Source organism: Anas platyrhynchos, chromosome 2 (genome assembly GCF_047663525.1).
Source record: "Anas platyrhynchos isolate ZD024472 breed Pekin duck chromosome 2, IASCAAS_PekinDuck_T2T, whole genome shotgun sequence".
Classification (NCBI taxonomy): domain Eukaryota; kingdom Metazoa; phylum Chordata; class Aves; order Anseriformes; family Anatidae; genus Anas; species Anas platyrhynchos.
Genome location: NC_092588.1, coordinates 135,050,498 through 135,067,047, shown reverse-complemented (window position 1 = coordinate 135,067,047; position 16,550 = coordinate 135,050,498). Strand labels below are relative to the sequence as shown.

At 44.9% G+C, this 16,550-nt stretch overlaps 1 protein-coding gene across 3 annotated transcripts in view; it reads right to left on the bottom strand.

The window, feature by feature from the left end:
* CDK6 (cyclin dependent kinase 6) overlaps nt 1-6,718 on the bottom strand; it is a 140,861-nt gene extending 134,143 nt beyond the window's left edge. The window contains exons 1-2 of one of the 3 annotated variants that reach the window (XM_038174908.2): nt 6,383-6,718; nt 4,007-4,497 (exon numbers count right to left, since the gene is read on the bottom strand). In XM_038174908.2, the coding sequence (XP_038030836.1) occupies nt 4,007-4,239 (233 nt within the window). In that variant the 5' untranslated portion in view covers nt 4,240-4,497; nt 6,383-6,718. Of the gene's footprint in view, nt 1-4,006; nt 4,498-6,259 lie in introns of all 3 variants that reach the window. The other 2 variants (XM_027450782.3, XM_027450783.3) reach the window with 2 other exon arrangements.
* Between the last annotated feature and the right edge of the window lie 9,832 nt (nt 6,719-16,550).

Genomic DNA, 16,550 nt, shown 5'->3' with positions numbered 1-16,550 from the left:
TTGACAAACAAAACAAGCAAAACAACTACAAGTTCAAATTGCCTTGCAAAATCTTGGCTATGCATCGATGACTTCTTTCAGGTACGTTCTGAATGCTCTCTGCCTCAGGTTAGATGGGGAATTTTAAGACACTGTTATGAAAAAGACACCTCCTATATTAGTATAATGCAATTTTAAGCACCAAACCATTGCACACTTCTGGGAACTTTGAGCAGAGTCAAGTGATGGTCTTTGCATCTGGGCAAACGGGGTTGGGGGTGTCAGGCATGCACCATCCTTGTTCCTCCATGCTCAGGTGTCCTTGCCAAGGAAAGCAGCTGATGGGCTCCATAAAGCATTCAAGTGCAAACCAAAAGGTAAGAGGCACGGTTCATGGACTGCAAACTTCAGGAAAAAGCAACATGATGGTATTGCTGCACCACAGAGCGCTGCCTACACTGTCATTTATACTTCAATGGTTGTAAAACAACATAAAAATTTGAACACGGGATAATTGTCCAATTACTCTTCATTATCAGGTTTCCCATTTAGCAAAAAGTCTGAAGAATGGAGTTACAGTCCCAGCTAGGTGGATCATTCTGTTGAACAGAAATCAGTTTCCTAGGCCACCTATTCTGCAAGTTAATTGAAAGGAGAGAAATAAGATTTTGAATTCCTTATTATATGGTAGTTGCAATCCTGAATGGCAAGATTTCTGACTATATATACGTGTGTGAGTGTGTCAGAAAATGAGCACTGCAAGAATTACAGTATTCTGTCTTGTATATCACCTTCCTAGGGTGCAAATTCACAGTTTGATGGATGATTAACATTAGGGAAAAATTATTCATCTGATTACCAACAGGAGAGATATAAAATGAACACAATATATTACTGGATTTAGGAATATAATCACAAGAAAAAAATTTACAGATATATTACAGCAGGGAATACTCCCAGTTTTACACACAGGAATTTCCTGAATCTAATATGTCATTTATTCCTGGCAAAGCCTGTCCTTTGTCTACGTATATTTCATTTCTTCCCAAACAGAACAGAACTAAGCTACATATGCGCTGGACCAATTTTTGCTAGACTTAACTACTGTATACAGTAAGGTTTTAATAAAGCATTACATCTTCCCATCTGAAAGGTGAGCTGGAGGAGCACCTTAATCATTCTCCCAGTTACTAGGGACACTTCACGCAACATTCCTCATTTTAGATCAATTCACACAACCGTTTACTCTTGAAGACTGGCTATTTTTTGCTTTGTTTTGTGAAGGTAAATAGAATAGCGTAAGGTGTCCTGACCTTTCCACAAGGGCAAATGCGAACAGGAGAATATTTTAAGCGCGAAGTGATCATCCTTTTTACTATATTTTTCCCATGCCTTTCTGTACGCTATTTTTGACAGTCTTTCAAAATTTTTGGTCAGTCCACCAGGCCTTACTCCCTTTACAGTTAACAGTCCAGAGACTTACACTACCATCACTTTTCTGATGAAGATTAGACTTCCTTTCACTTCTCATCTCACACCTCTCTCTGCTTTATTCTGCCATCAAGTCTTATCTAACTTCATTATCTAATTCCTGTAAAAGCAACTGTGCTGTGACAAATGCATCACTGCATGGTATGAATATGGAAACAAGAGACTTGGATAGAAGGCATGAGGAACAAAACCTCTCATAATTAGCAAGAAGTAGCATGGAAAAATATGATAAATATTTTGTTTAAAATTATTCTATGCTATTTAGACATTTCTACTTTATGGAGAAAATCCTCTTCCATCCCCAGTGCCAAGCACTAGAAACCAGTTTTGACACTATGCATTTCTCAGGATTTCAAAGGACAGGACTCTAAGGCTGCCATGCCAATCTCAGGCTGCAGTAGCTCAGCTGGTCCCTTGTCGAGGCTCCATGACCAACAAAACCTCGGAGCTACACCTCCACCTAGCAAGAGCTGGGTATTCTCCTTCCCGATCTGTTCTTCATGTTCAGCACCAGTTATGCAGACAGAACAACCCTGGGCTGAGCTCCTTATGGTCTTCCCTGGCTAGCCCAACCCTACCATCTGCATTGGGCATGACAAGATGTGGCCTGTGGCTTCTGCTGCTGCTGTCAGCTGATGCCAGAGCACCAAAACCACGCTTGCTCAGCAGCACAGGTCATATGCGGCTCAACTGCATGCAGTGTGTCTAAATTTTGACTCACAGAATGACTGTTGGTTTGCATTGAACGACTCATAGATCACACATGCCTTACTCAGAGATAACAGATTTGACATGAGATTTGCATTGCTCACTCATTTGTCTCGGGCTAGTTGCCTGTAAAATTCAGAAGATAACTAGATGTCCCCTTCGCAAAAAAATCTGACTTCAAATATTTGCGTGGCTATCCCAGTGCTCTGAAAATGCTCTACCTTCTAATCCAGTATGCAGACAATGCATTTGCCATTATTTTTACTTGCTAACCTGGCCATGATACCAGTTTCCAGACTGCATGTACAAACAATGAACATTTTTGTGAGCAAAATATGTTCCGACATCAAGTACCGCTAGGTCAGCTGCATAAAACTGCAGATCTTCATTTATAGTATTTCCTTCTCTGAATATATTTACATAACATAAAAATAGACCTTTAATCTCAGTAGATTACAACCTCTTCTACCACCTTCTGTAATGGAACTGAGACATTCAAGTATTTTCAAATAATCTCTCATTACAAGGACACGATTTCAACCACTCTGAAGTGCTACTCAGAGCTTCATCTGCTCTACAGATTAAAAATATGCACAACAGAGGTGACTTTTAAAATAGCATTCCTCCTGTTTCAGAAGAGAGAGTGTTTGAAACTGCTTCTTACATTCCCTGCCTGTTTGTAGAAGAAGGTGCGTAGCCAAGGTCCCAAACACCCCTACATATCACATCGCGAGCTCTTGTGTCCGAAATGCGGCCTGGGGCAAAAGCCAAACAAGGCTTTTCAAGTATGTAAATATCAATTTTCAAGTATGTAAATATCTGGGCACCTGGGCACCTAAATCCATACTTACTCTCCAAAATTATTTAACTGGATTTCAGAGATTTAAAGAACTCTCAGTTATCTCTGTTGCCAAGAAAGGATGTTGGGTGTGCTCCTCTGTAAACCAAGTCACCTGATTGAGTGACCAGATGTGATACGTTGCCCACACTTGGATGCACCTACTTTTGAAATTTACACCCCTGGCATCGCTAGGTGCCAGCCAGAATAATGGTTATTGACCAAATTGGCTGCTGGTGGTTTCCAGCTACAGCAAAGCGAAAGCTCATGGCAGGGCCAGCCTTAGCACTGGGAGAACCTGCCCAAGAACACGGGGCATTTATTCAGGGCTTATGCTACCAGCAGGAGGGAAATTCTGGTGCCATTGTCCCCATTTTGAGAGCAAGGCCTGCATTTTGTCCTCCTGTACTCTTGGTAGCACCGTCAGCAGCACTCGGTGAAATTACTAACAAACAGCATTCAGTCGTGAGGCCTCCTGCAAAGCTTGAAGTCTTAGGCTCTTGCTTCTCTTTAACGTGATAATCTACAACCTCCCTAAAAGTATCTAAAAAGGTGGAACACACATTCCACTAACACTCTCGTAATCATTGCTGTTTTGATAATGAATAGGGCTGCTAGAGATCAGCTGCAGCTGGCAGAGCTAATACCTGGGACAAAAAGAGTCGTTGGTTTTTTCATTCTCCCTCACGCCTGAGGAAATAGTGTATGTGTGGCTCCTTGCCCATCCACCCAAGCACTTAAGTCACACACCTATGCCTCTGGAGATGGGTGTTTGTGTGTGTGGGAGGCAATGCACAGGGATGAGGTGAGGTCTGGCAGGCAGCACCACGGCCTGCTGAAACCCCAAACCACACGTCGTGTACACGTCTGAGCACTCGCTCCAGCCACAAACCCACACCGGCGCCCAGTCCATGCATGTACCCCAACTCGCCTCACGCACACAGCGACACGGGGACCCCGCTGGGCAGGCCGCATGCTCCGCTCCCTCACCTGACCACGTTGGGGTGCTCGAATGTCTCCAGGTGCCTCAGAACTGCCACCTCTCGGATGGTGGACAGCGGCATCCCCTCCTCGCTGGTCTGCACCCGCACCCGCTTCAGTGCCACGAAGCGACCTCCGTTCTTCAAGTCCCGGGCTTTGAACACCTTCCCGTAGGCTCCTTCGCCGATCTCGGCCACACACTCATACTGCTGGTCAGCCAGGTTTGTGCTGTCCTTATCCATGCTGCTGCTGCTCCTCTTCCTCCCGTGCCCGGGGTGCCTAGGGCAACCCTCCGTCCCTGCTGGCTTTCTGAAGGCTAGCACTTGGCTCGTGCTGCGGGTCTGCCACGCACCTGGAAGCCCTGCCACGTGGGCAGGAGGAAGTTCTTGGCCCCCCGGTCCCGTTCCTTTGCTGCACGGGCCCCAATGTGCCTCCTCTTGCAGCCGCCAGAAATTATCATACAGTCTTTGGGAGCATTGTCTGGGTGAGGCCAGTTAGATCTGGAGGAGCAAGCAAGCAACAAAGAGGAGTTAGAACATGCTGCCATTGTGCTTTAGTTTACTTTACAGAGAAAATTAAGCTAATGAAATAGACAGCTCCGTGCGCAGCAAAAACGTGGTGCAAAGGAAGATGTGGAACCACCAGGCTGCCACGGGATCAGCATTACTGCACGGCTGATACTGTGCTGGGTGGTTATCGTGCTCTGCCCAGAAAGCTACAACGCACAGCCACAGAGCAACCACGTGCTCTGGGATTTTCCTGAGCAATGGGCTGAATGTGGCCCTGGGGGACACGGAGGAGGTGGATGAGGGAGCTACCTACACACGTGTGACAGCAAGCTACGTCCAGGGGTGTATGGCAGGAATGCAGGACTCCAAGGTTCCTTGGACATCGCATAGAGGAGTCCTTGAAATACACCCCATGCCATGGTACCGTGACTTATTGTAAGTGATAGCACTGAGAGGATCCAGCCTTGATCTGCTCTCCGCTGTGCTAAGCACTGCATGAAGACATTGCAAGAGACAAGTTCCTGCCTCGTGGGAGGAGAAATACGTACATATATAACATGATACTAATGTTTCCGAGCATTGCATGCTGCGGTATATTCACGAAACCTGTGATCACGCATGGGATTTAGCTTTGGATGCTGCTGCCATGGGACATGTGAGTGGCAGTTCCTTGCTGATTGCTGTGGGGCTGGCTGCGTGATGGAAGATGGTCTTCAGGAACAGCATGGTCTCATGGTCTGCTGCCTAGTGCACGAGACGGGACAGCAGAACTGCCTCCCTCTGCATCCAGTTTCATCCACGCAGCTACACCATGACTAGGGGCAAATCCTCTCCCCTCACAGCAGCTCCCTGTCAGCGCTCTCCTTTACTCCTTGCCTCTTTTTAATATATTGATATTGGGACTTTTGGGGCTGTAACCCTCCCCTACACCGTATTGTACCGTGCTAGGCTCAAAGCCCCCCAGACACCTCAGCCGGGCATCCCCTACCTTGAACCTACAGCTATTTTCACCACTTTTTTCACCTTCACGCTCATCTCCCACCTTTCAGAAGCCACCGAGCACTAACCCAGGACAGCCCCCCCCCCCCCCCCCCCCCGTGCCCTCCACTGCACCCTGCGGCGTGCCCTGCCCCGCAGCCTCCGCAGCACCCCCGCTCCCCGGGCGCTGCCCCCCGGCGGGGGGACACCTGCCCGCGACCCCCGGCCCCCGGCCCCGGCCCAGCCTCGCCCCGCCGCCGCCACGAGGCGCCCCCCGGCGGCGGGCACCGCGTCGCGCGTGTGCGTGGCCGCGGGGGCGGCGGGCCTGGCTCCGGGCGGCCACGGAGCCCGCTGCAAAATTACCGCTCGTGTGTCCCCACCACCACCCCGGGCACCACGGGGGGCGCCCCCCGCCTCAGCCCCTTCCCCTGCTCCGCACCCCCCGGCCGCGACACGCAGCTCGCCCTCCGCGGCCGCCCCCCACACGCGGCGGGGACACGCGGGGGAGCCGCGTCCCCACGCTTCTCCCCCCCCCAGGGCATAGCTCTGCGCTTCTCGGGGGGGCGACAAGGGGACCCCCCCCAACCCCGGCTCCCCGGGTGGGCAGCCCCCCGTCCCCGCCGGCCCCCCACACCGGCCCCCTGGGGGGGGACAGAGGGGGTTTGGCGACCCCCGGCCCCCGAAAGGAGGCGTCCGTGGGGGGGCGAGGGGGGGCGCGGCGTGGGGGCCGGGGCGCCGGGCCGGCTGTGCGGAGCACATGGGCGCCCCGCGTTACCTGCTGTGCGCTACGGCCGCCTCCACCGCCACCAGCTCCCCAAATAATCCTCAGCCCTTGTTGGGGGGGGGTTGGAGGAGGGGGGGCTGGGGAGGGAGGGGGTGAGTCCTCCCTAAAACAAACCTCCCATTGAGCGAGGCGGGGTGGAGAGCCGGCCCGGGGTCTGCCCCTTCACATGGCGATGTCTCCGGCAGGTCCCGGCAGCGGCCGCCCGGGCCACACAGGTAGCTGCTGCTGCTGCTGCTGCTCCTGCTGCTGCTGCTGCTGGTGTTGCTGCTGCTGCTGCTGCTGCTCCGCCGCCCGGCCGCCCTCGGCTCGCATCCTCCCGCCGCCGCCGGGCTGCACCTTGGCGCAGAAGGCAGCTCCCACTCGTCCCCCAGCCCTCTCCTCCCGCCCCCACGCTGCCCGGGGAAAACGAAAACGCCGACGAAAAGAAAAAAAAAAAAAAAAAAAAAAAAAAAAAAAAAAAAAAGGAAGAAAAAAAAATTAAAAAAATAAACGCGGCCGGCGGCCCCCGGGGAGCCGCCGCCGCTGCTGCGACGCGCCCGCAGCCGCCCCGCCGCGGGGCTCGGGCACCGGCCTCGGGCTGCCGTGCCCCGGCTGCGCTGCTCGCCCCGCTCGCTCTGCCGGCCTCTGCTCAGCCTGCGAGCATAGCGGCAGCTTGCTTTTTTTTTTTTTTTTTTTTTTTTTCTTTCCCCTCTCCTCAACTTTTTTTTTTTTTTTTTTTTTTTTTTTTTTCCCTTGCTTTCCCACGCTGGCTGAATGTGACTTGACCCCGTTTCAAAAAAAGTTTGACATAGTGCTTCAACATTTCCGCATTCCTCCCCGACTACAAAGGCTGCAGCCGCCTCCTTCTGCTTTCTGTCTCTGCTCTCTGTCTTCACACTCAATGAAATCCTTCATGTGCCTCTGCCAAAGGCGGCCGCATACCGCAAGGGTCGCCGCGAGCGCCGCGGCCGGGCCCGGCCCCGAGCGAGGCGCCCCGGGGGGTCCCGGCCCGGCCCCGCCGTGCTCGGCGCTGCGCGGCACCGCTCGGTGCCTCCCTCTCGCTCCTCGGTCTCCGAGGCGCTGGGAAAGCCACCCTTCCCGGTGGCTTTTTTTTTTTTTTTTTGTGTGCCTCCCACTCCTTCCCGAGAATAACCTTTTTATTTTTTTTTTCCCGGGGAAAAACCCGATTTTATATATATATATATATATATATATATATATTTATGTTTTTATTTTATTCACGGGGCTAGGAAAGGAAAGCAGCAGCCACGAATGCTTTCGGGAAGCACCACGACAAGTTCCCCCCCGCCCTCGCCGCCCGCCGAGGCGAGGTCCTTGGCCCCGGAGACGCCGGGGCAGGGGGCGGCGGGGGGGCCCCGAGCACGCCGCCGGCTCTGCTGCGGGGAGCTTTGTGCGGAGCTGCTTCCTACAAATAGTGCAATTCACCGCAGGAAATAAAAAAAAAAAAATCAAATCACAAAACAGATGCCAGTCTACTCCGTCTGCATGGGGGGGTCTCGGGCTGAAAGCACATGTGGGGAGCCTAATTCCCGGCTGGTACCTCCCTGCACATCCTTCTCGGGACCTCAGGGGTGGCCGTCCCCCAGCTGCGGAGCCAGCCCTTATGGGGGTTTAACTGGGAGAGAGCGAGCCACATCGCCTCTTGCAGTGGGAAACGTAATTTCACTAAGTGGGTTTGTAACTCAAAAGTATATGTTGAGGGCTTAGTATCGTACATTGTATGGTTTAGAGACAGAGAAAGTAAAAAATAATAGATTTAGTACTGTACAAACGAAAAGAATTCATAGCAGAAAGAAGCATGTCATTACTCAGACGGATTCGCAGCACTGGAGAACACATGAAATCACAGAACATACATGAAACACGCTGCTCTAGCTCTGAACCTGCTGCCAGCAGCTGCTGGTGCCCTTCTACCCCTGGAGGTTCAGAAGTAGCACCTGAGAGAGGCGAGGGGCAGGTGGCTGGGAGCAGGAGGAGACCCTCCTCCGAGTGCCCCTGGGAATAAAAGGAGTGGGAGACATGGGTACCTCTAAGGAAAAGGCCAATGCCACGTGGGGGCTTGCAGAAGACCAGGCATACTTCACAAGAGCTTGATTTATGCTCAGAATATATTTTATTTAAAATCACAGAAATTCCGCAACAACTTCCAAAGTCCATGACTTATCAGAAAAAGATGCCGAAGCTAATGGCAAACACCGTAACATTTTGCTTCAAAGGTGTCAAAGATTCAAACACACATGTCAAATCGTTTCTTAAAAGATGTGAAAAGGTTCATAAACACTTTCATTACCTTGCTCTGTTTCTTTGAATTGTGACATTTATGGTTTCCTTCGATGCATCTTCCTTTCTTTGGTGAGAAGGGAGCAAAGGCACACTGAGTCCCTTGGGGAGGTAAATGTACAGCTTCAATTCAGGGCAAATGTGGGAGAGAGATTTCTGCAGTCCCCTGACATTCACCTCTGTGTTCAAAAGTGCTGGCTTGCCATCCTGTTAATAAAGGGTGTTGAACACCAACTCAGCCTTCCAGCCCATATTCTCCCTGTATTTTCTGGGCAGTATCCGCAATGCTCCTCTCCTTCAGAAATGCTTTATCTGCAGATCTGGGTGGTGAAGCCAACAGGATCGCCATGAGAGACGATGATGCTCATTCTGCCGGACGGAATGAATTTCAAGCACGAAAGTGCTAGACAGATAATGTGTCTTGATACCACGCTAAGATTATTCAGGGACTTTTTCAAAAAATTATGTCACTATTTTTTTCCTTTACTCCCACCCACTTTGTGTCCCAAATATAGAGTTTAAAGAAGCCATAAAACCCTCTAGACTGACCCACAACGATTTTCTCAATTTTCTTTATTACAAAGTTAAGTGATTTTCGGAAGAAAATTCCAGATACAATTAACTATGAACATTGTATAAAATGGATGATGCTGCAAATAATTTGTTGCAGAGGTTGAAATTACTTACATGAATTGTCAGGATTCTTAGAAAATATAAAATCTATTACATTTGTTTTAAAGCTCAGAGTCAAGACAATGTTTCAAATAATACCCGTTTTATAAACATTAGAAATCATCAAAACAATGTACTTTAAATAAAGGCTTTCTTCCTTTTCATAACAACCTTTTAAACATGTTTCATGCCTTGCTTTCATAAAAGAAACACTACTTCTAACATTTTTGATTTAGAATAGGTAAGTATGTATTTTGTATTTTATCAACAACGGAGGATTTTCCACAGAGAAATTATTAAATCCCTTATTTCCTTTATAATTGAAAACATCTTCATTTTTAGCAATTTACATCTATTTTGAGAAACTAATGTTTTAAGAAGTTCATTAAATATTGTTATGAAATGAAGTCAGAATAATCTCTGCTGCTAATTCTAAACTTACTTAATTCTAAAGTTTTCTTTTTATTTTCTTTTTATTTTTTGTACTAGAAAAAAATAACAAAAATTCGGAATGTATATCTAAAGAGAAAGTATAGTGAAATGTATATCTAAAATCTCTCTCTACATCCATCAATGTTTTATTTGTGAAAATAAGTTATCCGCTGTTTTTCAATTCCAGTCTTTTTAATTCTAATATTTTTGAATAACACTGAAAAAGAGAAACAACTCACACTAAACTACACTTAAAACAGGAAAATTCTAATGTACTATTTGAATTGGAAATAAATTGCAATTAAACCACATAAAAACAAAGGAGAAATTATGTTATATGCTGTATATAAATCATAAGCATAAAAACAAGGTCTGTAAAGTTTTGCTGGAAATAGTGAATAAGCCAGTGGTGTGGAAATGGGTAACGAGCAATTACCAGAATGACTATAAAGCAGTTGATTAAAAGAAGCTGGTAGTAGGCAATACCAAGAAGTGTGATGAATGCACTAAGACTTTCAAAAAGGATGAGACACACTGCATTGTTGTGCTTTGTGTATTTTATCTGTGTTTCGGGAACAGCTGAGGTTCTGCTGGGGATTCACGGTTTGATCTTTCAAGAAGTGTTCTCTACAAGCCAGCATGAAACTTGCCGTTCAAAGTACATATTTTCAGAAAGCTTTTGGAAAATAGTTTGCTTTGGTTATGGTGTTATCAACAGGTTTTGTTTGTTCGCTTGCATAGTCAGTCTGGGTTAACATGATTTTTAACAATTTTTTTTTTAGGCATTTATCCTCAAGAAAACACCTAAACAGATGAGAGCCCAACCATTGTAGGAGAGACATAAGTCAGCTCTTCAGAATACAAATATTTAGAAAAAGCCAGAATTTGTTTGAAAATAGTAGCATAAATTAAGGCTTTTTAGAAGCTCCCTTTAACAAGCTGAAAGAGGTTTTATAAACAAAACAACTAGTATTTACACTGCATAGATAATTATTCCTGAAAACATATTTCAGATATTACATCTCATGTTCAACTTGGGGAATAATGGTTTTCACCTACCATTAACTGTGCTATTTGTGTATGAAAAGGGACTATAAATGTATCCTAAATACTTCTAGGCTACTTATAATGCTGCATAGGCATAAGAAGAAATGTGATAAAATCAAACATCAAGAATTCATTCCAATACTAAATATTAAAGTATTTTCCATATGTACCTTCTTAGATAGTTTAAAAAGAACACAGAGGAAATGTAAATCATATTTACAGGAAAATAATTAATCAACAGTAATGAATTAATATTATCATAAAGTTTTAACTAATTCAATGGAGAGAAAATACTATCTAATCCATGTAAAATGTATGCAACCACTGTATAATTGGCAGTGATTAAGGTATCTAAGCCAATTACTGTGTGATTGTTTAGTTTATTTTTCTTTCAATCAGAACCTTTGTTTATAGCAGATAATTTTATGTTTTACAAATTGTATCTTTCCGTTATTACAGTAATAAACTATTCTGTGAGGCTATTGTTTCTCAGTACAAAGAACCATAACATGATGTTAGGCATTTAACCATACACATATTTCCCCATATTTGTTTGTGTATGCTTTAGTAATTACCAGTCGCAGGAGTGGCCAAGAAACGTGCCATGTGAAAAGCATGCCTCCAAATACAGCGGGCTTGCTCTCGCTGTGTCTGCATCTTCCAAGGAAGTACCTGAGTGCATCCACCAGGCAGATTTTCTTGGCCAGCTCTTTAGGAGCTAGAGAACTTCATCATTGTTCTTCAGAAAGCTGACTTTTGGGATTATTATGCAATGGAAGATCAAGGGCAAAATGTATACTTTATATACTATTTTTTTCCCCAGAAAACAGCTCACTATCTGTGTTTCCATTGTTTCCTTAAAGCTTCAGCTTTTCACCCTCTTTTGCACTTCCCCTCTGTGCAGCATCACACTGAAAAGCGGTCTTGATACCATATAGCTTGCAGTCTGGACCAGGGAAATGGAAGGAGGGAGAAGTGGAAAGATTTACCCAAAACTGCAAAATTACACTGCAGATCAGCAGGGAAAAACAAACAAACAAACAAAAAACCCCAACCCAGCCCAAACCAAATCAAAACCAACCAAACAAACAAAAAAACAGTGGAGCAAGAAGAAGGAGCTTTCTGGAGTCCTGATCCTATGATCTAGGATAGGGATCACCCATGGCATGCCAGCTCTACAGTGGCAGATTTGGTGCTGAGGCACTGGCAGCCGGGCTGTGCTGCGGTGGAAACTGGTGGGTGATCAGGTCCCTAGCAGGAGTGAGAGCAGGGAAACAAGCCAGCGGGGGCTGCTGAGGTGGGCACTGCCAGCTCATCCTGGGACAGTGTGGCACATGGTTCAAGGTGGGACTCCTGAGGAGCTGCTGCCATCTCCCATCTGTGGTCCCATGCTGCCAGTCCTCTCCTTCCAGCTCTGAGGGCTGATCCCAGGGCTAGCTGTCTTGGCCTCAAGAATAAGATTTTGGAAGGGTGCTCAAAGGGGCAGAAATATCGGCCACCCAGTAGCTGGCAAAAGCCAGTGACTGAGGGACACAGTGTTCCCTGTATTTTCCCAAAGTTGCAGTCATTGCTTGCTGGCATAATGCACTTCTACACTTCTTTAGAGCAATATTTTGCATGGGTAAGAATTCCCTATTCCTTTCTGTTCTCTTTGTTTCACTGGCTTTTACATCTGCTTCGGATAAGCAGGTGTATACCTATGTGTGTATGTTTGGTGCGTGGTTAGATCTTTTTTCTTCATATGTTTTGTAGAATGCTGACTCTTAATCTCTGCTTGCCATTCAGTATGGGAGAGAAACAGAGCCAGATCTTTAGCTGTGAAAACTGATGTTGTCCATAGAAACTTCCAAAGAAAATCGTTTGATTTGCACACCAAAATCATGAACTTCTTGTGCCATTCAGCTCTGAAAAGATGACTCACAATATGACTTATTTTAGAGGGTAGCTGTGATCAGAAAAGTTGGCATAAAAATAAGGACTTTACTCAGCTGATCTGGCCCCTAGTAAACACAGCTTATCTGTTGGTAACAGTGACTAATGAAAGATTTTCTACATTTTTCTTCTGTTAGTGTTACAAATAAAGGGAGCAGACTCTGAATGCAGATAATGCAGGGACCAAGTTCTTAAACATGTTCCAATTGCATGTTTCCTCCAGTGATGCAGAAAGAGCCTAGCTTATCCCCAAGCCCACACGGCATTTATTCAGTGGGTGGCCAGTAAACCTTTTATGTGTTTCACTTGGGAATTCCATAAATTTGATCTGAAAATCACCAGTCCGCTTGGAACCTTGGTGTGCCATCTGTACAGTCACATTGCAGAGACAAATTGCATATTGATTCCTGCTTAATAAAAGATGCAACATTTCTCATAGTGTTCTAGAAAAACTAGTGTGTAAGGGAGGAACATACCCAGAATGATCTCACTGTAAGTTAATGAACATTTAGGCAATAAACTGAGTAGGAACAGGGCCACATACAACCTCTGGTGTCAGTCAGTAAAAAATAAATGTAGTAAAAATTAAACTGAAATTTTCAACACTTGACTGCAGAAGAAATGAGTAGTGTAAAACTGGGAGCTGGTAAGAAACTGCTGCCCTGAAGCCCCAATGAAGCATCATGTCATGTCAACCAGCTGATGGGGGCACATGGAGCAGCTACCATCCAGCAGCCCCCATTAGGAAGCCACATTTTATGGCATAGAAATAACTGAGAGTTAGTGCTGTGTCAGTGACTGATTTATCCGTGTCTATCCAGCTCCATCAGATCTGTGCTGTTTCTTGATCTGTATCAAGAACCGAATGGCTTGGTTTACAGATCTATGTTAGAAATTAAAATACATTTTCTAAAGGTAAGCATGGAATTAAGAACAAGAATTCTAGCACAAGGGTCAAGTGACTACAAGAGGTGAACATCTTTTGGGAATAATCTAATGCTGCTTCAGAGAACTGGGATGGACTAGGTCTTCCTGGGATCATCTCCCATCTGGCTGTATACGTTTATGATTACACACCATTCCTGAGTACAGACTGTAATACTTTATAAGCATCAACAACAGCTGTCACAGAAGGCAGAACTTTTCAGAGAATACAGGAACTTCATATATTCTGGAAGAGCCTGGGCACATGGAAAGCCTGTAGCTAATTGCTTTTTAGCATTTAACGGCAAGTGTTTAATGCTGATCACTGTGTCAAATGAGTATACCCACCTCTATGTCTTCACAGTTTGCTTGTAAACACAGCAGCAATTTGGAAAGAGGAAATCTGTCTGCCTTACACAACTCCATGGACTAGAAGGCTGGAATAAGAAAGAAGGGAAAAATTAAGAGCAAGCAGAGTTAGTTGGAATGACAATAAATTAATCCAGCCTGTGTAATTTACCTCTATGTGTGATCCACTGATGGCATTCGTGTGTAAACTGCCATAAACAAGCACAGTGTTGCTAATGCTGGTCAGTGATGTCCATATACCCAACCACCACACCCTCTAAAATACCCATGCACTTTAAATTAGAAACTTTATTAGATAAGGTCGTGGCATGTATTACACTGCCTACAAAGTCAACTATATGAGTCTTATCTCCACGAGGAGATAACTATTTAGTGTTGAAGGAATAGCTGCCATTTTGAGTGGAATGGAGGCTGCTGTGGATTTTTCATCTCTCTCTAGTGTCATAGGGCAGGGGCTGGTGGCTTCTGGCAAACACTTTGCTATTGTCCATGACATAGGCTTAGAAATGCAGTGCTGGGGAATCCAAATCATTACTTCGTTGATTTTATTATACCACATGTTTTTGCAGACCTCATTATTTCACCTCATAATTTCTATAGTAGGCATAAAATGCAACACATGCTAAAGTCATGTAAACAACAGCAGCTATAAAATTTTGCTGTCCACTCTTTCAAGAGAAAGACTGCAAGAAGTAGGTTGACATGTTTTCAGGATGAAAGCACTTCTGCCAGTATTCTGTAGAGTACAATGTGATCTCATTGCACATGGATTTACATGCATAACTAACTTCTATTAAAATCAATCGATGTTACTTGCATAAATGCCCTTGCTTGTCCACAGGAATAATGTATCCCTTAAGGCTGCAATACATTTTAATCTGTTTAGTAAGTGTAATGTAATACTACAGTATGAAAAAGACTTGGGAAACTAACGTTGAGCATGCACTAACTCATTTTAGGAACATTCCAGATTCATAAATACATGAACTGTTTATTATCCACACATACCAGAAAGTTTCTATCAAATATAATTATGCACTACATTATGTACAATGGATGACTGCCAATATTCCCTACTAGTACGACCACTATTATAGGATGGTCAGTTCTGAGAATGCAGTCTGGCCTTCGTCAAGAGATACACTCCTTTAGAAAATTAATATTTTGTTTAGAAAATTAATATTTTGCTTTCATGCCTGGTACAAGCAATGTGCAGTAGTTATTAAAAACAAACATTGATGTCAGGATGTCACGTTTTAAATTTCTATACCAAGCAGAGGAGATAAACATGGCATTTCAGGTACTGGATAATGGCAAAACCCAACTTTTAAAAAACATAGGAACAGCTGCACTGGATCAGAGCAAAGATCTTTGTAGCATTGTCTGTGATAGTGTTTAATAATGTATGCATTGGAGAAGAGTTTAAGCAATGTATTGTGGGTTCCCTGCTCTTTTATAACTTTTTCAAAATAAAGGAAGCTGTCTAATGACTAGAACTGGGCATTAAAAATCTTAAGTTTTAGTTCCCAGCCTTGCCTCTCCTGTCAATACACAAGACTAGCTTGAGCTAATAAGAAATGGTGCACGCACCAGCCTCACCATTGCTACTGTGAGTCCATTATTCCTGCCTCACAGGAAGAAGATAGTGAAGTGTCCTACACGGGGAGCACTGTCATTATTTATGACATTGAAGTAAAATCCTTTCTTATTGTTTCCTAGCTAAGAGTATCCCAAACTTTAATGGGAAATTGCATCACCTTTCAAGCGTGGGTGTACAGAGGCGCACATGCGTGTACACACACAGCTCAAATATTTTGCTCAGAACAAGATCTAACATCACTGACAAAACCTCACCAAGTATGAAAAAGAGATGACATTAAGAAGCAAAAAAACCACCTGAGGGTTGAACTGCATAACTGCTTATTTTGCGATAACATAAATATATTGAAATCAAATTTAATAAATGACAAAATTACAAACAAGATTGTGCTGAATGCTGGGGTTCCTTCTAAGTTGAGAGACCTGGGAGTGCTGCAGTGCTCCATGTCGGGGCAAGACCAGGGTGTGTACCACTCCCTCTTCCCCCTCCTTCGCCTGTTCTCTCTGCCACGCTTCCCACAGAACGTAAACCCAGATTCCTGGGCTGGACAGGACCTGCGGCTTGTTCCCACCAGGACAGACAGACTTGGACTTGGACCTGGAGACTTGCTGTAGTGTTTCACTGCAGATTGGCTTAGACATACTTCCGAAATTTTATATTCCAGGCAAACTTTTTTTTTTTTTTAAATCTTGCCCATGTCAAAATTTACTGCACATATTTTATAAATACTTAGGAAAACAAACAAACAAACAAACAAACAAACCACAAACAAGAGCAGCAAGCAATAGCAGAAATACATTTGCACAGACTGCTTTGTCCAGCCTTTCTATTACTGGTATATGAGCAGCTCTTATTGAAACCTTTCTGTCTGCTTCACTGATTAAACTTCCCTGATCTGTTTTTGTGTCACAACTGGAAACATCTAATAGATCTACCCTTTGGCACAGTTCAGAAGTGAAGTTCTCCATGTTAACTCTATGACTGAATATTTCAGTTTATTCTTATATATGGCCAGATTCCAGGAAA